Below are 22,032 nucleotides of genomic sequence, written 5' to 3'. Positions count from 1 at the left end.
ATGGTCACTCAGTCTGTACTTTGTCAGAGTCTTTCTTAGATTCTTATCAGTTACTGTGCTGAGGTAGTCTGCCACAGTATACTGTCTGTTTAGGGCAAATATGTTTCTAATTTGTGTTGTGATTGTGTGAGTTGATTCCAATACGTAATGTATTTATCTTTTTCTTTGGTTATAATTTGGTTAGGTCTAATCTTCTGAGGCTGGCTAGGGTTTGTAATGTCAGAGTGTGAGATGTCAGCCAGTTTCATTATGAGTTGACAAAAGTGGCTCCTTTGTAGGTCCAGCTCTTGGCAGGCCAGGGCTTTATGATGATAGCAGCCGGGTCACTTTTTTTATGGCTCCAGAATTTAATTGATCTTTTTTGCATATTTATGGAGTAACGGATATTGTCCTAATTCAGCCCTGCATGCAGAGTTTGGGCTTTTCCTTTGTACCCTGAGAATTGTTTTGCAGACTCTACATGCAGGATCTCAATTGGATTTTGTCCCATTTTGCCCAATCCGTTACTAATAAAGGGCCCATACCTCACTGCCGTACAGTGCAATTGATTCTATAACTGCTTTAAATATTTTGAGCCATGTCCTGATTGGAATTTGGATTTGAACTGAACGCTTGATGGCATAGAAAGCCCTTTTTGCCTTCTCCTTGAGTTCCTTTACAGCTGAACAGAAATTTCCAGTGGAGCTAATTTGTAAACCTAGATATGTATAGCTATTTGTTTGTTCTATTTGGGTCGCACCTATTTTGAATTCTGGGTAATTTCTCTGCAACTGGGATCTTTTTTGGAAGGTCATAATTTTGGTTTTCTTCACATCTCTCTCTCTCTCCCTCTTCTCTCCCCCCCTCTCCCTCTCCCCCCCCCCTCTCTCTCCCCCCACCCCCCCCCTCTCTCTCTCTCTCCCCCCCTCTCTCCCCCCCTCTCTCTCTCCCTCCCTCTCTCTCTCCCCCCCCCTCTCTCTCAGGTGGAGCATGGGGACCCTAGAGAGACCAGCCCCCCCCTCTCCCAGCAGCAGCAGCAGTTCTCTCTCTAAGTCTCTGTCCTCCATCAGGCCCTGGAGCGTTTCTACCCGACGCGCTACAAGCAGGACTGCAGCGCCGAGCAGCTCAGGTGAGGACTAGAGGAAAACACCGCTGGTATAACGAGTGATACAAGTATCGGCTATTAATGAGACAGAGACTAAAGGAAAACATGAGGAAAGAGACAAACTCAAAAGACCGCTGGTATGGGCGCCCTCGTGGCACACACCGCATAGTGCCTCGCACACCTACGCGGCCGCACCGGGCTCGCCTCACGCTCCCTCCCGGTGACATTTGCCGCATGTCTCCCCCGCCTCCTCTCCCGCTCATCCTCTCCTCCTCTGTCGGTCATGTCTGACCATGAAAAGCAATAAATGCAAAAAATATTTAATCTTAAAAAAAAATTAAAGACTGGTGGTATACGAGTGAAACTCAACCGCTCACGTCTTCAGCTATTTTAGGACATTAGCGATAAGCAGGGGCTAGCTTCAGCTTGCAGTCGGATAGCTTTCTGCTGAACCGCACAGATAGAGGACATTGGTGTCTATCTGCTCGTCTGACTCTGGATGAGACGGTGTCGTTGTGTTCCTTTAAAAGGACCATACGGGTCTCATGTTGACTCTCGTTGTTACTAGATTGATTGATTGATTGATTGATTTTTATTGTGGAGTAAAAGACAGCATCCAATGAGAAAGTGCAAGCACTTATTTCCATCATGGTCCCTGATTTTGGACATGGACAGACATCATAAAACAGAGCATCATAATAAAAACATAGAGCATCATAATAAAACATAGAGCATCATAATAAACATAGAGCATCATAATAAAAAACATAGAGCATCATAATAAAACATAGAGCATCATAATAAAAAAATAGAGCATCATAATAAAACATAGAGCATCATAATAAAACATGGAGCATCATAATAAAACATAGAGCATCATAATAAAACATAGAGCATCATAATAAAACATAGATCATCATAATAAAACATAGATCATCATAATAAAACATAGATCATCATAATAAAACATAGATCATCATAGAGGCGGTTAGGTGGCCGAGCGGAGATTGCGTTCGTCACCAACCCCGGAGCTGTGAGCTGGATTCGCCTGTTCGAATCCAGCTCACAGCTCCGGGGTTGTCACCAGCCTTGCTGGCCGTTCACACTAATACAATTGGCTGTATTAGAGGGTGGGAGAAGCTGGCGGGGTGGGTCGGGTCGTTGTAAACAGCGACTCCTACAGTTCGGTCGGGGCGCCTGCTAAGCGCGGATAGGACTTGAGGGGGATAGTGTGGTCCTCCCACACGCTACGCCCTCTCGATGAGAATCCGCGCTGCCAGGTGAAAAGAAGCGGTGATTGGCTGGACGTGTGTCGGAGGAAGCACGTGGTAGCCTCCACTCTCCCAGATGATCCTGACTGTGGGGGGTAAGTGCGCAGCGACCAGGAAGGGACTGGGAATTGGCATACGACTAACATTGGGAGGGGAGAAAATCAGAGGAAAATGGAGGGGGAAAAAGATCAAAAAGAAAAAAAAAAAACATAGATCATCATAATAAAACATAGAGCATCATAATAAAACATAGATCATCATAATAAAAACATAGAGCATCATAATAAAACATAGAGCATCATAATAAAACATAGAGCATCATAATAAAACATAGATCATCATAATAAAACATAGATCATCATAATAAAACATAGAGCATCATAATAAAACATAGAGCATCATAATAAAACATATAGCAACCCCATAAAACACGCCCTACCCTCTCCTCCTAGACGTGGCTACTCTATACTTCACTCTCTAGCCATTTCTTTGTGGCACGTCTAAAACTTCCCCCTCTTCGATGTTTTTCAGGGCCACTGGAAGCTCGTTCCTCTCCAGTGCTGCAGAATATAAAAAAGGAAGTTCAATTATTGGCTTTTTTACCGGATACGATATACCGATATTGTCCAACTCTTAATTCCGATACCGATATCAACCGATACCGATATATGCAGGGTTACCCCCCCCCCCCAAAAAAACGGAATAATTCAGGTAATTAACATTACATATCTCTTGTTATGGAATTAACACAACATTATGCATACTTTTGACAATAAATAAAATCAGAATTTGTTCTTACTTGCTTGCCTGGGTAAATAAAGGTTATAGAAATGAAACCGATACCGATATTTTCCGATATCACATTTTAATGCCAATATCGGCCGATAATATCGGACATCCCTAGTGTAAACAGCTCCTCTCTCCTCCCAGAGATCTCAGATCAGTGTAAACAGCTCCTCTCCTCTCACCTCTCTCCTCCCAGAGATCTCAGATCAGTGTAAACAGCTCCTCTCCTCTCTCCTCCCCAGAGATCTCAGATCAGTGTAAACAGCTCCTCTCCTCCCAGAGATCTCAGATCAGTGTAAACAGCTCCTCTCCTCTCCTCTCCCCTCTCCTCTCTCCTCTCCTCTCTCCTCTCCTCTCCTCTCTCCTCTCTCCTCTCTCTCCTCTCCTCTCTCCTCTCTCCTCTCCTCTCTCCTCTCTCCTCTCTCCCCTCCTCTCCCCTCTCCTCCCCTCTCCTCTCCCTCTTCCTCTCTCCTCTCCTCTCCTCTCCCCTCTCCTCTCCCCTCTCCTCTCCTCTCCTCTCTCTCCTCTCCTCTCCTCTCTCCTCTCTCCTCTCCTCCCTCTCCTCTCTCCCCTCTCCTCTCCTCTCTCCTCTCTCCCCTCTCCCCTCTCCTCTCCTCTCCTCTCTCCCCTCTCCTCTCCTCTCTCCTCTCCTCTCCTATCTCTCCCCTCTCCTCTCTCCCCTCTCCTCTCCTCTCCTCTCTCCTCTCTCCCCTCTCCTCTCCTCTCTCCCCTCTCCTCTCCTGTCCTCTCTCCTCTCCTCTCTCCTCTCTCTCCTCTCTCCTCTCCCCTCTCCTCTCTCTCTCCTCTCTCTCTCTCCTCTCTCTCCTGTTCTCCCCTCTCCTCTCTCCCCTCTCTCCTCTCCTCTCCTCTCTCCTCTCTCCCCTCTCCTCTCCCCTCTCCTCTCCTCTCTCCCCTCTCCTCTCCTCCCCTCTCCTCTCCCCTCTCTCCCCTCTCCTCTCTCCTCTCCTCTCTCCTCTCTCCTCTCCCTTCTCCTCTCTCCTCTCCTCTCCTCTCTCCTCTCTCCTCTCTCTCCTCTCCTCTCTCCTCTCCCCTCTCCTCTCTCCCTTCTCCTCTCTCCTCTCTCTCTCTCCCCTCTCACCTCTCCTCTCTCCTCTCTCCTCCCCAGGGAGCTCACAGAGCGCCTGGCCGCCAAGTGGACCGTCCTGCGCGGCTGCAGCGCCTCCGAGTGCGTGAGGATCTACTTGACCGTGGCTCGGAAGTGGCCTCTGTTCGGGGCAAGCTCTTCAGCGCCAAGGTGAAGAAAGAGTTGAAAGGGGATTCTATTATTCTTTCTTCCCCAAAGCTCCGCGCCAGGTTGATGATTCACTGCGGGCTTCTTACTTACGTGTAACCCTTCTCTCAAATATTCAAATGAGCCAGACAGTAAGCTGTAGAAATTAAGATCAAGTCAAATCAAATCAAATCAATGTATTTGTACGGCCCGACAACACACGTTAATGTCCCCATGGGCCGGACACGTCTTCTTTAAGGCCCGACAACACACGTTAATGTCCCCATGGGGCCGGACACGTCTTCTTTAAGGCCCGACAACACACGTTAATGTCCCCATGGGGCCGGACACGTCTTCTTTAAGGCCCGACAACACACGTTAATGTCCCCATGGGGCCGGACACGTCTTCTTTAAGGCCCGACAACACACGTTAATGTCCCCATGGGCCGGACACGTCTTCTTTAAGGCCCGACAACACACGTAATGTCCCCATGGGCCGGACACGTCTTCTTAAGGCCCGACAACACACGTTAATGTCCCATGGGGCCGGACACGTCTTCTTTAAGGCCCGACAACACACGTTAATGTCCCATGGGGCCGGACACGTCTTCTTTAAGGCCCGACAACACACGTTAATGTCCCCATGGGGCCGGACACGTCTTCTTTAAGGCCGACAACACACGTTAATGTCCCCATGGGCCGGACACGTCTTCTTAAGGCCCGACAACACACGTTAATGTCCCCATGGGCCGGACACGTCTTCTTTAAGGCCCGACAACACACGTTAATGTCCCCATGGGCCGGACACGTCTCTTTAAGGCCCGACAACACACGTTAATGTCCCCATGGGGCCGGACACGTCTTCTTTAAGGCCCGACAACACACGTTAATGTCCCCATGGGCCGACACGTCTTCTTTAAGGCCCGACAACACACGTTAATGTCCCCATGGGGCCGGACTCGTCTTCTTTAAACAAGTCAAGAAGGAACATCACAATAAATCAAGAACAAAACAAAAACACCATGAAGTCCAATTCTTTTTAAATAAATGCAAATAAATTAATGCAACCCTCCCAGACATACCCCACACGAAGGTAAGGAAAAACTCACTAAAACCTAGCAATAGGAAAAAATGCACCACAGGCAACGTGGAGGAGAGAAACCTTAGAAGGGCCGTTCAAGGGGGGATCTCCCTTCTTAGATGTCAGTGATAGTAGTGTTGCAGTAAAACAGGCGAACAGTTGGTAAGCATGTACACATATGTGTAGTGAAACACAGATAAGTGCATGCGATATGTGTACATGCATGCATGTGTATATAAAAATATAGAACATATAGTTTATTTCTGCTGCCATAGCCATAGAAAAAGTGGATCAGTTTATAATCAGAGACAACATGTGTACACACACAAAGCGTCTGACCAGAAAGTGACAAAGAGCTCTGGTGGGAACTTAGATTAAATACATAATCGAAATGACGTACATGAGATACCAGATGTGACAGGAAAGGTAAACAAAATATGCCGTAGTGAGAGAATGAATAACAAAGACGGCTCTAGGGCTTATTATGTCATGTCTTCACACTAGAACAAGAGTAAAGGCCAAATGCCATTATCTCCTAACCTTGGTCGCCTAGTGTCTTAAAGCTGTATACAGGGATGGGACCGAATATTAGAATATTCGATCCCATATCTACTTTCGTTTTTAATATCAGAAAATCGGAAATAAAAAAGAAAGATTTTTTCTTTAAAGGGGAACTATTTTACTATTCCTAGCACTATTTGGGCAACTTTAAACAATTCCTGTCAGTCTATTGAAGACATCTGTACGTTTAAAAAAAAAAATGCATTGGTTTATATTTCTAATCAAGTACTCAAACCCATCATTTTTCAGCCACAAGAAATCAGGCTGTTATGGCCTGGCTCCGCCCATAAGCACTTTGAGTGACAGTCAGTCGAGAGAGAGAGAGAGAGAGAGAGGGGGTGTAGACAGACAGACACCCTATGTCTATACGTTGTGTTAGTTTGCTGCTGCTATGAGAGAGAGAGAGAGAGAGAGAGAGAGAGAGAGAGAGAGAGAGAGAGAGAGAGAGAGAGAGAGAGAGAGAGAGAGGAGAGAGAGAGAGAGAGAGAGAGAGAGAGAGAGAGAGAGAGAGAGAGAGAGAGAGAGAGAGAGAGAGAAAAAAAAGTGTAAACACTCTGCGTGTCCTCCCGGGAGAGGGAGCCGGGAGGACACGCAGAGTGTTTACAGTTCTCTCTCTCTCGGTTCGGGAGCATGAGCTGTCTGTGGCGCAGCGCGGTGGTGGACTTCCTCGAGAGGGAGAGGGAGACGCAGAGCGTTTACAGTTCTCTGCTTCTCTCGCTCGGCGGGCAGCTAGAGGGGGCGGGTGTTATTATGCAAATGCACCATATGACGTCCCATATAGGCAAATTTTCAGATGACTCACTTGAGGGAGGGACATTATTGTGAGGGGAGAATTGGAAGAATGCGCCAAATCGAGAATTAGAGACATAGATTCTATTACTATAAGTCCACATAGCTAGAAAATAACCCTAAACACAGGAAAAGGTCATTTATAAGATAGTTCCCCTTTAATTGATTTTTTTAAACAAACCATTCTTATTTCATTCCTTTTTATATTTAGAGGCAGCCTAATTTTCATAGCCTAATTGATCTAAAAGATGCACATGCTACTGTTTCTGTTTGTTTATTAAAACCGGTTGTAGAAGTACCTATTTATGTGCAATACCGTTTGATTTTAATGATCCATTCTATTAAAAAGAATAACTGAATTTAACTGAAACTGAACATTTTAACTGAATTCAAACTGAAACAAAAAATAACTATATATTTTTTATAAAAAAAAAAATAAGACATTTTTTTTGGGGGGGGGGGGGGTCGAATATTCGATATTATGAAAAACTAATATTCGAATAGCACTTTTGCTAGAAAGTCCCATCCCTATATACTAGTTGATCATATTAGCGAGTCAAACTGTACAGAGATTTAACACAGATGGACATAGATAACATTTCCCTCACAAGTTGAAACGGGATTATAATATTATTCTTCTTCTCTTAAAGCTCCACTCCGGGCTGATGATTCACTGCAGGGCTTCTTACCTCGCGTAACCCTCCTCTCTCTCTCTCTCTTCTCCCCGCAGCCGGTTCCCCCCTCAGCGCTGGAACACACGCAGGTCTGGCTCGCGGTTAATGAAGATGGATTGTGCGTGCTGGACTACACCATGGTGAGCGTCCCAGGGCGGGTAGCATATCACCGCACACAAATTACAGGGCGATTGCTGTGTAATAATAACATAGACGTTACTTTTCTCTCTCTCTCTCTCTCTCTCTCTCTCCAGGTAATCCTATTTGCGTGATGACTTGTCATTACAGAGTGATTCGGTTATTTATATTGTTATTACGCGGTAATTACTCCCTATATGAAGTGGTTCCGTCGGGTATGTAACCGCGGTTTGGTATAAAACCCGAGATTCAAAGATGATTTATTGTCGCGAGCACAGTTAAACAGTTTGCCGTGCAACGGAGAACTTGTTTTGCTAGTCCGCCCTTCACACGACATCACACAGATCACACGATAGAATGAACCATTTAAATTTAAAGTGAATGCTAAATGCAAAAAATAAGGAGATCATAAAAAAAGAAACGGTAGAAGATAATAATACGAGGCACGAGTGAGTAACATTAACATTATTGCACGTTTACAGTGTAGGATGGAGTAGTTTACAAATATAAAGATACGGAGGCGACACTGGGTCACGACAGCAGTGTCTCTCGATGCAGACATTACTGTTCTCTCTCTCCAGGTAATCATATTTACATAATTACTTGTCATTACCAAGTGATTCAGCTATGTCTATGTTATTACACGGTAATTACCCCATATGAAGTGGTTCCGTCGAGTATGTAACTGCGGTTCGGTAAAACTCGTCTCTCTTTAGGACATATTTTTGAATTGTATATATCTGACTGCGTTTAACTTTAAAAATTCTTATTCCTATTCTTATTTTAGATTTTTGACGATCTGTGACGCTGAATTTTCAAAGTGGTTTCAAAGGGACACCAGTAACGTTCTAGGCGGGTTTCAAAGTGAAATTTGAATTTGAATTTATTCACACACACACTCACACGATACAATACAATAAATATCATCATCATGGTATCATAATCATCGAAATTGTGTAGTGTGCCAGGTCTCCCAAGAAGCTACTTAAAGCTTTTGGAGGGAGCCTGATCACAAACAGAGGCAAACAAAACATATACCTACCTACTTACATACATACATACATACATACATACATACATACATACATACATACATACATACATACATACATACATACATACATACATACATACATACATACATACATACATACATACATACATACATACATACATACATACACAACACTGTAGCACTCAACACTTGAACATTGTTACTCAGCTGATAGAGTTGTACCCTTCCTGATGACTTGTCATACAGAACTTGTAAGTCGCTTTGGATAAAAGCGTCAGCTTAAATGACTAAATGTAAATGTAACGTATACATACAACATAGATACATAAATACAGACAAATAATAATCCCAAGTATGGTTACTATTTAGAGATATAAACAGTAACGTTTATTTCCTGTTTGCGGTGTTTGCTAACGCGGTCGTTGACAGGAAGTACCTCCGGGGTCCAAGCGGTTGCCTAAAGCAGCGGGACTCCAGGGAAGGCCCGCCCACAGCCAGACAGGACCACATAAAAGAGCTCTGTTTATTCTGCGGACACCTGGAAATCTGTTGTTTTTGTCTTTTCCTTGGCCGTCCGCTTTGGCCGAGAACCCGTATTCACAGCTTTCCAAGCGGCCGGCTGGGATCTCTCTTTACACGGCTGGGGTTTCGCCCGCAGGAGTTTGTTGACCCTTTTGGTCTGGAATGATTTTTTTTTTGCTCTGCGGTGTTTCAAACACTAGAGCCTCTGTATGAAGAGTATATACTTTCACATTTGAAGCCTGTCAACTTCAAGAGGAACGTAATCAGAGCAGCATAACTGGACCACATACCACTTTAACACAACCTTTAATTGGAGCAGCATAACTGGACCACATACCACTTTAACATAACCTTTAATCAGAGCAGCATCACTGGACCACATACCACTTTAACACAACCTTTAATCAGAGCAGCATAACTGGACCACATACCACTTTAACACAACCTTTAATCAGAGCAGCATCACTGGACCACATACCACTTTAACACAACCTTTAATCAGAGCAGCATAACTGGACCACATACCACTTTAACACAACCTTTAATCAGAGCAGCATCACTGGACCACATACCACTTTAACATCACCTTTAATCAGAGCAGCATAACTGGACCACATACCACTTTAACACAACCTTTAATCAGAGCAGCATAACTGGACCAGATACCACTTTAACATCACCTTTAATCAGAGCAGCATAACTGGACCACATACCACTTTAACACAACATTTAATCAGAGCAGCTTAACTGGACCACACACCACTTTAACACAACCTTTAATCAGAGCAGCATAACTGGACCACACACCACTTTAACACAACCTTTAATCAGAGCAGCATAACTGGACCACACACCACTTTAACACAACCTTTAATCAGAGCAGCATAACTGGACCACATACCACTTTAACACAACCTTTAATCAGAGCTTATGATGAATTGAAAATGGGGGACCCTGATGTAAACAAGTCGAAAGTCTTTCTCTGGTCTGCATCCCCTTAACAATTGTATGTATTGAGCTGTACTGTACTGTACCCATTCTGCAATCTGTTAATAAACTTTTCAATCAATCAATCAAAGCAGCATAACTGGACCACATACCACTTTAACATCACCTTTAATCAGAGCAGCATAACTGGACCACATACCACTTTAACATAACCTTTAATCAGAGCAGCATAACTGGACCACATACCACTTTAACATAACATTTAATCAGAGCAGCATAACTGGACCACATACAATTTTCTTTATTTTTAATCTTTCCCCCCCCCTCCTTTTTCCTCCATTCATCTCCCAGGAGCGGGGTCGGGGGTGTTGGTCCTGGGGGGTCCTGGCGGGTGTTGGTCCTGGGGGATGAATTGGCTTTTGTGGTGTCTATTGTGGTGTCTATAATAGTATAAGTAGATTTTTTATGTTATGTGTTTATTATTTTTGTTATTGCTAATGTCATTGTTGTTATTATTATTATTGTGGTATTGTGAGGTATTGTTATTGGTACTGTATTGTGTTTGTCTTGTTTTGTGTTTAAAAAAAAATATATATATATTTGGCGGCTGGGTGGCGCAGCGGACATTGCGCTCGTCACCAACGCGTGAGACCCCGGTATCGAATCCGGCTTGTCAGCGTTGCCTCCGGCTTGGGCCGGCCATCATACTGGCTCAATTGGCAGAGTCAGCGGGAGGGAAGGTGGTGGGGTGGTAATCTGGTCGTTGTAAAACAGCGACTCCTACAGGTCGGTCAGGGCGCCTGCACAGCGAGGACAGGAGATGGCGGGGGCAGTGTGAGCCTCGCACACATTACACCTCGCCAATGAGAGTCCGCGCTGGCGGGTGAAAAAGAAGTGGCTGGCTGCCTCCACATGTATCGGAGGGGACATGTGATAGATTCTTCAACCCTCCCTACGACCGACCAGTGGGGGGCACATGTGTGCAACGATCAAGACAGGGGAGGGGGGAATTGGCACGGCTAAATTGGGATGGGAGAAAAAACAGAAAAAGAAGGAGAAAAGGGGATCAAATCTTTTATATATATATATATTTATATATATATATATTTGATAAAAGAAAATTATAAAAAGGCTAAAGGCTATAAAAAGCACAATCCACAGTCTATTCTAGTGTGGAAACGAAACAACATAAACAGCGTTTCCCGTGTGTTACCCTCATTTCACGTTTAACACTTTAACGTGTTTGATTCCGCAGCACATGCTGGCCACCCACCCCTACCAGTCGGTCATCACCTTTGGCGGTTGCCGCGACGACTTCATGCTGGTGGTGTCCGGCCTGCAGCCGTCGGAGGCAGGCGGCGCGGGGAAGAAGAGCGCGGAGAAGCTGCTCTTCGCTCTGGCCAAGCCCAAGGTAGGCCCCGCCCCCGCCAGGTAGGCCCCGCCCGCAAGGTAGGCCCCGCCCGCCAGGGGTGCGTCGGTCATGGGACCCGTGCAACCGGGTCAGACGGATGTGCACACGTGAATGCGCTGCACTCGACTGATGCGCCAACTCGCCAAGTACCCCCCTGGCTACTTTGCATAACAATAGCTCAGGTCGTCGGGTCAGGTGTGTTCAAATACGTCCTCAGATACATTCACACAAAACTTGTGAATGAAATGTGTTACATTCCATTCCTAAAGGCAATTAGGCATCGTCTTTAGTCTGTGCGCACGCGAGGGAACATTTATGCGCCATGCGCGGGAGCGGGAGCGCACGTGCACGTGACGTCTTTAGAACACAGTGCAACCGGGTATGAAATCACCAACGCACCACTGGCCCCGCCCCTTTCGTGACTGTGATGCACCGAGTGAATCCACAGTCACTTGCTCCTCAATAGGAAACCAACCTAGATTTACCCTGAAGGACTGGTCCTGACCGAACCGTTCGTTATACAAGCATCACAGAGACATGTTCAAAGGTACTCAGGTTTCGGACAAAAATATGTGATGGTTTGAAAGCTCGGCGTTGCTAATAAACATTTAAAATATTTTTTATAAACTGATCAACACTGCTCAAAACGGCATTATTTCCGGCGTTGGCTGCCTGGTGTGATCACAGCGCATGCGCATCATGCACCCAACGCCGGAAATAATGCAGTGGTGATCAGTTTTACTTTTACTTTAGATACTTAAGTACATTCAATAGCAAATACTTCTCTACTTTTACTGAAGTATAATTTGAACTGAGAACTTTTACTTTGACCAGAGTACTCATGTATCTTGAGTATTTCTACTTTTACTTAAGTAAAGGAACCGTGCACTTCCTCCACCGCTGTTATTGGCCGAGGGAGACCTGGTCGGGGGGGAGCTCTCGTCACCGCGGCCGCAGGTACAGAGAGAGAGAGGAAGTGGATCACAGGCTCCTGTCACTGTAGATCCTCGGTGACCAGCCTGGCAGGTCGTGTTTCCCTCTCGTCTGATGGAGAACGCAGCTCTGCGGCGCTGACTTTTATTGGCGGAGAACCTCCACGGGGCTCCCGGGGCGCGCAGACCGGCGGCGCTGCGGTGGGACGTGCTAATGGGCTGTTCTCCTGACAGGTGGATCAACGGCGGTTCTTTAAGGGTTTTCACAGCGTTTCTTTAAGGGTTTTCACAGCGTTTCTTTAAGGGTTTTCACACATGGCCCACGGCACGTCTCCAGTTCCCCCGGAATGAACTGAGAAGCGATCGTTATCCAACGCTCACATTTTCACACACACATTACTCACAGTTTACCCGCTCACTCACACGTTCACACACCGACGGGCGGAGGCGACCATGCGAGGTGCCGACCTGCTCATCGGGAGCAGTTAAGGGTTAATTAAGTGTCTTGCTCAAGGGCACTTCGACACGCTGCCCGGCCGGGAGCAGCGGGAATCGATCCGGGAACCTCCAGATTGCCAGACGACTGCTCTACCTCCCGAGCCACTGTCGCCCTGTAACCCTTTCACTACTACCTCTCGACCAACGGGTTAACCCTTTCACTGCGGCAATACAGAAGGTTAACCCTTTCACTGCCCCACGACAAAGGGTTAACCCTTTCACAACCACACTACAGACGGTTAACCCTTTCACTACCACACTACAGACGGTTAACCGGTTAGGTGTGGTAGTGAAAGGTTAGTAGTGAAAGGGTTAACCGTCTGTAGTGTGGTAGTGAAAGGTTAACCTTCTGTAGTGTGGTAGCGAAAGGTTAACCTTCTGTAGTGTGGTAGTGAAAGGTTAACCTTCTGTAGTGTGGCAGTGAAAGGTTAACCTTCTGTAGTGTGGTAGTGAAAGGTTAACCGTCTGTAGTGTGGTAGTGAAAGGTTAACCGTCTGTAGTGTGGTAGTGAAAGGTTAACCGTCTGTAGTGTGGTAGTGAAAGGTTAACCGTCTGTAGTGTGGTAGTGAAAGGTTAACCTTCTGTAGTGTGGCAGTGAAAGGTTAACCTTCTGTAGTGTGGTAGTGAAAGGTTAACCTTCTGTATTGTGGTAGTGAAAGGTTAACCTTCTGTAGTGTGGTAGTGAAAGGTTAACCTTCTGTATTGTGGTAGTGAAAGGTTAACCTTCTGTAGTGTGGCAGTGAAAGGTTAACCTTCTGTAGTGTGGTAGTGAATTGATTGATTGATTGATTGATTGAAAACTTTATTAACAGATTGCAGAATGGGTACAATACAGTACAGCTCAATACACACAATTGTTAAGGGGATGCAGACCAGAGAAAGACTTTCGTCTTGTTTACATCAGGGTCCCCCATTTTCAATTCATCAGGACATATATGACATACATGACATACAGATAGTCAGTACTGCTACATCTATACATTTATGACATACCAGATTTGCAAATACAGTACTGTTTGTGATACAGAAGGAGTCAAGAAAAGGGAGTATATACATTTGACGTAGAAACTGTACATTGGAGGAGGTTGGGTGGGGGGGGTTGGGTACATTGGGATATTGACAACCATACTGGGTAATTTACATTGGAGGTGGTTGGGGGGGGGGGGGGCACACTGTATAAACAAGTAACACTGTACATTGAGGGGGGGGGGAGGATACACTGTACAAACAAACAAAATTGTACATTGGACTATTGACAAAACCATGCTAGGTAAATGACTGTACATTGGAGGGGGTTGGGTTAGGATATTTACAGGGGCCAGTGTTGAATTGCAGTCTCCCGTAGGTGTCCCTTGAGAGAGGTTTTGAAAGTGGGTAGTGATCCACATTCCTTTACAGCTTTGGGTAGGGCGTTCCACATTGATGTGGCATAAAGGGTTAACCGTCTGTAGTGTGGTAGTGAAAGGTTAACCTTCTGTAGTGTGGTAGTGAAAGGTTAACCTTCTGTAGTGTGGTAGTGAAAGATTAACCTTCTGTAGTGTGGTAGTGAAAGGGTTAACCTTCTGTAGTGTGGTAGTGAAAGGGTTAACCTTATGTAGTGTGGTAGTGAAATGTTAACCGTCTGTAGTGTGGTAGTGAAAGGTTAACCTTCTGTAGTGTGGTAGTGAAAGGTTAACCTTCTGTAGTGTGGTAGTGAAAGGGTTAACCTTCTGTAGTGTGGTAGTGAAAGATTAACCTTCTGTAGTGTGGTAGTGAAAGGGTTAACCTTCTGTAGTGTGGTAGTGAAAGATTAACCTTCTGTAGTGTGGTAGTGAAAGGGTTAACCTTCTGTAGTTGGTAGTGAAAGATTAACCTTCTGTAGTGTGGTAGTGAAAGGGTTAACCTTCTGTAGTGTGGTAGTGAAAGGTTAACCTTCTGTAGTGTGGTAGTGAAAGATTAACCTTCTGTAGTGTGGTAGTGAAAGGGTTAACCATCTGTAGTGTGGTAGTGAAAGGTTAACCTTCTGTAGTGTGGTAGTGAAAGGTTAACATTCTGTAGTGTGGTAGTGAAAGGGTTAACCTTCTGTAGTGTGGTAGTGAAAGGTTAACCGTCTGTAGTGTGGTAGTGAAAGGTTAACCTTCTGTAGTGTGGTAGTGAAAGGTTAACCTTCTGTAGTGTGGTAGTGAAAGGTTAACCTTCTGCTGTGTGGTAGTGAAAGGTTAACCTTCTGTAGTGTGGTAGTGAAAGATTAACCTTCTGTAGTGTGGTAGTGAAAGGGTTAACCTTCTGTAGTGTGGTAGTGAAAGGGTTAACCTTCTGTAGTGTGGTAGTGAAAGGTTAACCGTCTGTAGTGTGGTAGTGAAAGGGTTAACCTTCTGTAGTGTGGTAGTGAAAGGGTTAATCATGGTGAGTCCCACCACTGAAGGATCCAACCCACCGGTTCTGACAGAAGGAGGGTGTATTCTAGCTGTGAGCTTGCGACTAGAGGGGGTGGCCCGGTACTATATATATCTGCCCAGTGTGCCCTTAAGCAAGGCATTGCACTCCCAGGCTGTTTCCACAGGACGCTGCACTGTGGGCGACCCCCCCTGACCTCTGACCTGCCTGATGAAATGCATATTTATAGGTGGCTGCGTTCACACTGCAAGGCCTAATAGTGCTCAATTCTGATTTATTGCTCAGATCTTTTTGTTTTGTTTGGCTGTTTCACATCATTATCAGATTCCAGTGTGAGCCGCTCAACGCGCTCCTGAACTGACCCGCGTGCGCAAAGGAACAATAAAGAGTTGTGACAAACGTCAATCTAGACTAGAGAGTGACGTCAAAGAGTGGTATGACATGACTGTTCAGTCACTTTGCAAGAAGATCCGTAGACCAGTGGCCCCAATCAGAAGGGAAAAGACCAGACTCCATGTGATTTGTGCCGTTCACACTGTAGTGAAGAGAAAACAGATCAGAGTCACAAAAAATGTAATCTGATGTGGGTCACTTTTACCTGATTGATTGATTGATTGATTGATTGATTGATTGATTGATTGATTGATTGATTGATTGACATTTTTATTAACAGATTGCAGAATGGGTACAGTACAGTACAGCTCAATACACACAATTGTTAAGGGGATGCAGACCTGAGAAAGACTTTCGTCTTGTTTACATCAGGGTCCCCCATTTTCAATTCATAACATTTATGACATACAGATATACAGATATATATCATGACATTTATGACATACATGACATACAGATATACAGTACTACCTGCAGTCTGAACGCAGCCTTAAGTGTCACATATAATGTACATTACAGTGAAATGCTTGGTTCTGTACGACCCTCCTGAAGTTGTGTTTCATACGGTAAACAGTGAAATAATAAAGACCAAACACTGTACAAAATATACACTATTTCTTTAAATGTACAACATTTTAAATGAGGTAAAGAGGTAGTGCAAATGTTTAGTAATAAATAGATCGGAAAAGTGTTTTTAAAGTGTCGAAAGTGAATGCCACACGACAGAAGGTTATCCCTTTACTATCACACAACGGGCGACGGCGATGCTCCATCATTAGCATCATTAGCTCCGCAAATGCGGAGCTAATGATGCTAATGATGGAGCATCGCCGTCGGTGAAAGGGTTAAAGGTGAGTGTTTAAAGTGAGTCCACACTGAGCTTCCTGATGGCGGAGAGAAGCTCCTTCTGAGTCTCTCTGGAATACGCAGGGAAATGTGTGTGAATGATCAATAAATAAAGTCATTAACTGGAATTAACTGGAAAACTATTTCTCTCCATTCATCTAATACATTTGATAATAATAACTTCATAATGTATCCGCCTAAATGCATATATTTTTTTTATTTTCTATTTATACAAAAAAGAAAGAGAGAAAAAAAAGGAGACAGAGGGATTAACCCTTTCACTGCCACACGACAGAAGGTTAACCCTTTACTATCACACAACCGACGGCGATGCTCCACGCGGAGCTAATGATGGAGCATCGCCGTCGGTTGTGTGATAGTAAAGGGCTAACCTTCTGTATTGTCACAGTGAAAGGGTTAACCGGCTGTCGTGTGGCAGTGAAAGGGTTTTAAGGAAAGAGGGCACGAGTTGTGCTGGGAGTGTGAGAGGAAATCTGTTGTTGACTTTTTTTGTCTGTCTGTCTGTGTGTTTGTGTTTTATTTGTGTTATATATTTTATTTGGAACATATCTGGTCAAATTACCAAATGATCCGTCATTGTCTTTTCTCGTTTTACATTTTATGGTTGATTGATGATTGTGATTTTCAAAAAAGAAATCCAATAAAAAAGAATATATAAAAGAATTAAAAAAAACGATTCCTCTCCAGTTTGCCGGACCTTAACGTCCCCCTCCTCTCTGCCCCTCCTCTCCAGTCTGACGGACCCTAACGTGCCCCCCTCCTCTCTGCCCCCCCTCCTCTCTGCCCCCCTCCTCTCTGCCCCCCCTCCTCAGATCCTGGAGCTCACGCTGCTCATGGCCAGCTACATTAACCACTGGACGCCCTGCCTGCCCCCCCACCAGCCCCAGGGCCACTGGGACGTGGACAGCAGACACTTCCCCTCCATGACCTACACCACCAAGGGCCCCACGCTACTGTGAACCCCCCCCCCCCACCCCCACCCCCGGTCCGCCAAGGTGCCTTTCAGACCACGACAAGACTGTTAAAACTACAGGGTAACGACAGGAGAGGACTTTGCTCTTGACGCTCAAAGTGGCCCCTAGAATCACCGTAGGACCTCGTGCACAGAGTCGCATGCGGGAGAGTTTTTTTATTTTTAATGTGAGATGTTTTTTTTTCATAATCTGTGGTTAGTATGAAGATTTAGATTTGTAAGATCGCTCACACGTCAGTCCCGCGAGACTGTATTTATTTCTACGACAAAAAGACTAAAGACTTAGTCTAAAGACTTATTCCAAATCGCCTTGATTTTTAGATATAAATGGTAAATCACCTTTTTTTCCCGCTACTTATCTTAGATATTGAGCCTTTTGTGGAAATTAGATTTATGAAATAAAACAACAGGACTAAGGACGAACGGCCACTGCCTCTATAAATAAATGTTTAGTCGCTGCCAAGTATCGTCTTCATCTATTCCAGCTTTCTAGACCTCAGTTGTTTCGCTATACGACAAAAGGAGAAGCCGTCTGCTTCATTCATCCTTTTTATACATAACAGCAAGAAGCTTCAGTGTTGACCGTATTCACGCGGAAAGGAATCCCCCAACCTGAGAGCAAAATGGCCGCCGCGTGAATACGGTCAACGGCCACGCCTTTTACGTGACATCATCACTCATCATCGTGAGAAGGTGTCGTCATCGCTGGTCACGTTCTGCTCTGTGGAGACGACGGGGTTAAACCTCAAGCTCACTTTCAATCCAGAAGGTGGATTTCCTCTTCAAAATTCAAACATCGCAACACTTTTCAGAGATGGTTGTTCGGCGAATAACTAGAGAGTGAAGGTTCTGTTGAGATTTGGAGTAAATAAATAAAACCGTGATTTAAAAAATGTTTCTTTTACATTTTGAATTGATTTTGAATTGGAAGTGGATTGAGCTCCGACCCCGGTGGTGGTTAGACTAGACAACGACCCTGAGATCTGCTGACCTCAGATCTGCACACCGTTACGTTACTATAACCTGTGTGTCAAATCCGACTGAAATCTTCTAGTTTTCGTTACACACAAAATCTTGTTTGTAGAGTTATAGAAAGACATTAAAAGTCCTCACTTGTGTGCCATAGAATCGGCATGAAAACAGGGGAATATTCAACGACGCATCGCCTCCCAATAATCCATATCCGGTGATCAGATCACCCAACCCATCGATTTACTAACACCGCTGCGAGGCGCGACATCGACATCTTTGTGTCAAGATAATATAGAAAGTAGCGTACGATAGCGAGAGAGGTGTCTGTGAATGTTTACTATAGTTGAATATGCTCTCTACCGGTGAATGTTTTTCTACTTTTTGCTGTAAGGTCCTGTAATAACGATTCCTTTGACGACGACGAGACAGAGTTCTTCCCGTCCGGCTGCACTCTCTTAGGGCTGCCTTGTTATTTTATAAGTAGTTAAAGGTCCAACTGACAGTAGAAAGGACAGGTAGGAAAGAGTCAAAATAGAGCTACCAAAATGTTTTTAATGACTTGAATATTTCTTTTCTGGATTAAACCACTGTCTTGGTTCATTTTTACTATTAGTTATTTATTTCACTTCCTGCTTTAATTTTTTTTTTGGCTTTCCAGATTTGTCACATTTATGTTTTTTAAAAGTTAAATGTTTTTTTTAACTGTTATAGCCTCAAGTAGCAATAATAATTTAATGCCAGACTAATGTTTCTCTCCATCACTAGTGCGTATGTGTTATGGGCTGTGAAAGAGATGAATGAACAAAGTTGTTTTAAAAAACGGTGTATACTATAATATGTATGTGTGTGTGATGCTAAAATAAAAGGTACAATCTCATGTTACATTCATGGTCAACTCATTGCTCTCTACTTTACATTTTAAAACGGTTACCGATTTAAATCATTATTATGTGACTTTATACTTTGGTGTAATATTGTATGTAACATACGAGGTCTGCATGGACACACAGCTGAAACAATAGCAACATTGTAACTGTCTGTATTTCACAAACGTGTAAGTCATTAAACATTAGATAAGTTGTTTTGAACACCTCAGCCTATCATCCCAACATCCTCATTTACTTGGTGTAACGTTTTTGACACGAGAACAATTTCTCGTCTTGGATTAAAATTATAAAAATTCAATGGCCAATAAAATGTTAGTACAGTAAATAGATTAGATTCACATGTGTAAGAGTAGGTAAGGAATATATAGAGATATAATATCTACAGTACAGATATGAGTTATATGCAGGTATGTACAGACAGATGTGGACATGTATATATATACGGTAAGAATAAATATATATATATATGGTATATACAGCATTATATACAGTACATACTATCAGCAGTTATATGCTGATGTATAAGTAGGTATATTCAGACAGATATGGATATATATATTGTAAATATAAATATATATACTGTATATAGAGCACTATTGTACATGCTATCATACGTATGTACAGACAGATGTATATATATATATATATGGTAAATAAATATAAATAAATAAATAAATAAATAAACAAATAAATAAATAAATAAATAAATAAATAAATAAATAAATAAATACAATCTACCCAGGAAGTATAGTATGCGATAATGATGCAACTAGCCGTGAGTCTATACGGTCTGAACGCTAGGTTTCCCTCGTAACTTCTTTCCTCATTTAGTACATCTATAAAGTATTTATTTGGCCTTGGTGTTGGTGGTATGCGTGACCCCTCCAGTAGGCGTGTTTGGAGGGAGGTGGAAAAGCGTGCCTTCGACTTCCTTTCATCCGAGCCGGTCAAAGTGGTAATGGCGTTTTCCTACCAACTGCGTGCTTATAAATCCCTCAGCTTTATGGCTCGTCTGAAGCTCTTGTTGTTCCACAGTCGCTCTCATTATGACATGAAATGCTCGTTATAGGCCTCAGCGCTGACTTGAGTGTTTGCTTTCGTTGTTCATCAGAAAAGAAATGTAACTTTTCTTCCCTCCCCCAGTGGGACAATAACGTCTCGTGAGTCAAATCCCCATGAGTTGGAAATTATATAAATGCAGTCTAAAATAAAATGCAAGACGGAACAGGTGAGCAGGGATAGTTAAAAATTAAAATACTAGCAGAGTTGTAGCCTATTATTAGAATAGACGCTATACTCTGTGACAGATTGGATTATATTCAAATGTATTTGTCATCATGCATTTATGATGAATTGAAAATGGGGGACCCTGATGTAAACAAGACGAAAGTCTTTCTCTGGTCTGCATCCCCTTAACAATTGTGTGTATTGAGCTGTACTGTACTGTACCCATTCTGCAATCTGTTAATAAAGTTTTCAATCAATCAATCAATCATGCAGCACAAGTACAGTACACTGAAAATAAGTTTGGCATCCAACCAGAGTTAAAATGTAACAGTAAAGTGCAACAGTAATATACAATGTACAGGTGATTAAGATGGGTATAAGATCATATAAATGAGTACTACTGAGCAATAGTGCTAATCAGATGTATGTACAGAGTTGGAGTATTAATATGTACAGTGATACAGGTATAAAGACACTATGGTAGTAAGTCATACTGGCCAGCAGTGTAACTAGTAAGAGTAGGTAAGGGATATGTACAGATATAATATCTACAGATATATGCAGGTATTTACATACACATGTGGATATAATGGTAAGAATAAATATATATATATACACGGTGTATACAGTATTATTGTACATGCTATCAGAGAGTTATATGGGTTATGAATAGGCATATATGCAGGTATATTCAGACCAATATATATATATGCTGTAAATATGTGTAGGTATAGGCCTAGAGAGTGTGTGTGTGTGTGTATGTGTGCGTGTGTGAGAGTGAGTGAGTGTGAGGGAACCTTTGATCTTTCGTCAAATCCTTGAATGTTAGTATAGACTATGGATTCCTGAATGGCACTTGAATCCTTTGTGAGGGTCATTCTATGATAAACCTACCTGTCAACATGTAAGCCTAAAACACTTTTAGTTGTTATCTGTATCTAAATCAAAGGCCACACAAGATCAATTTGTGACTGACGTTCCTAAACACGTGTGGCACTGTAGGGCTGAGTCCTGGCAGCCGGCCCACGGCACGTGTGTTGAAATAAGGGTAACGTTAGTTACAACACGTGCACACACATATCCTTCAAACTCTAACGCACCTTTCTAACATTAAAAACACCACAGGATTGGGAACTGAAAACTGATGTAATGTTGCCTTGGCTTTAAAAAATATAGCCTCATGTTTATTATACCAACTCGTGGATAATATACTATTAAATAATAGTCATTGGGCAGGCTGTAACATTAGTTTCAGATGAGGCTATTAGCCATCAACATGAACTATAAATAGTATGTTTTGTAAGTGTAAATGTACAACTACTCTATTACTAATGTGTACTAAATGTATGTATAAATTATTTCAGAATAAATTTAATATTATTTTCTAATAAACATC

General features: G+C 43.4%; 1 protein-coding gene across 1 annotated transcript in view; it reads left to right on the top strand.

The window, feature by feature from the left end:
* The window catches only part of plekhh1 (pleckstrin homology domain containing, family H (with MyTH4 domain) member 1), a gene marked incomplete at its 5' end in the record, with an annotated part of 76,134 nt that extends 56,796 nt beyond the window's left edge, over positions 1-19,338 (top strand). The window contains 5 exons of the mRNA XM_084310318.1: positions 983-1,108; positions 4,268-4,396; positions 7,534-7,617; positions 11,356-11,511; positions 17,390-19,338. Coding sequence (XP_084166444.1) covers positions 983-1,108; positions 4,268-4,396; positions 7,534-7,617; positions 11,356-11,511; positions 17,390-17,536 — 642 coding nt within the window. The 3' untranslated portion in view covers positions 17,537-19,338. The remainder of the gene's footprint in view (positions 1-982; positions 1,109-4,267; positions 4,397-7,533; positions 7,618-11,355; positions 11,512-17,389) is intronic.
* Between the last annotated feature and the right edge of the window lie 2,694 nt (positions 19,339-22,032).

Source organism: Notolepis coatsorum, assembly GCF_963971535.1.
Source record: "Notolepis coatsorum genome assembly, chromosome: 3".
Lineage (NCBI taxonomy): Eukaryota > Metazoa > Chordata > Actinopteri > Aulopiformes > Paralepididae > Notolepis > Notolepis coatsorum.
Note: the sequence above shows the minus strand (reverse complement) of the source record. Positions and strands in the feature narration are given on the sequence as shown.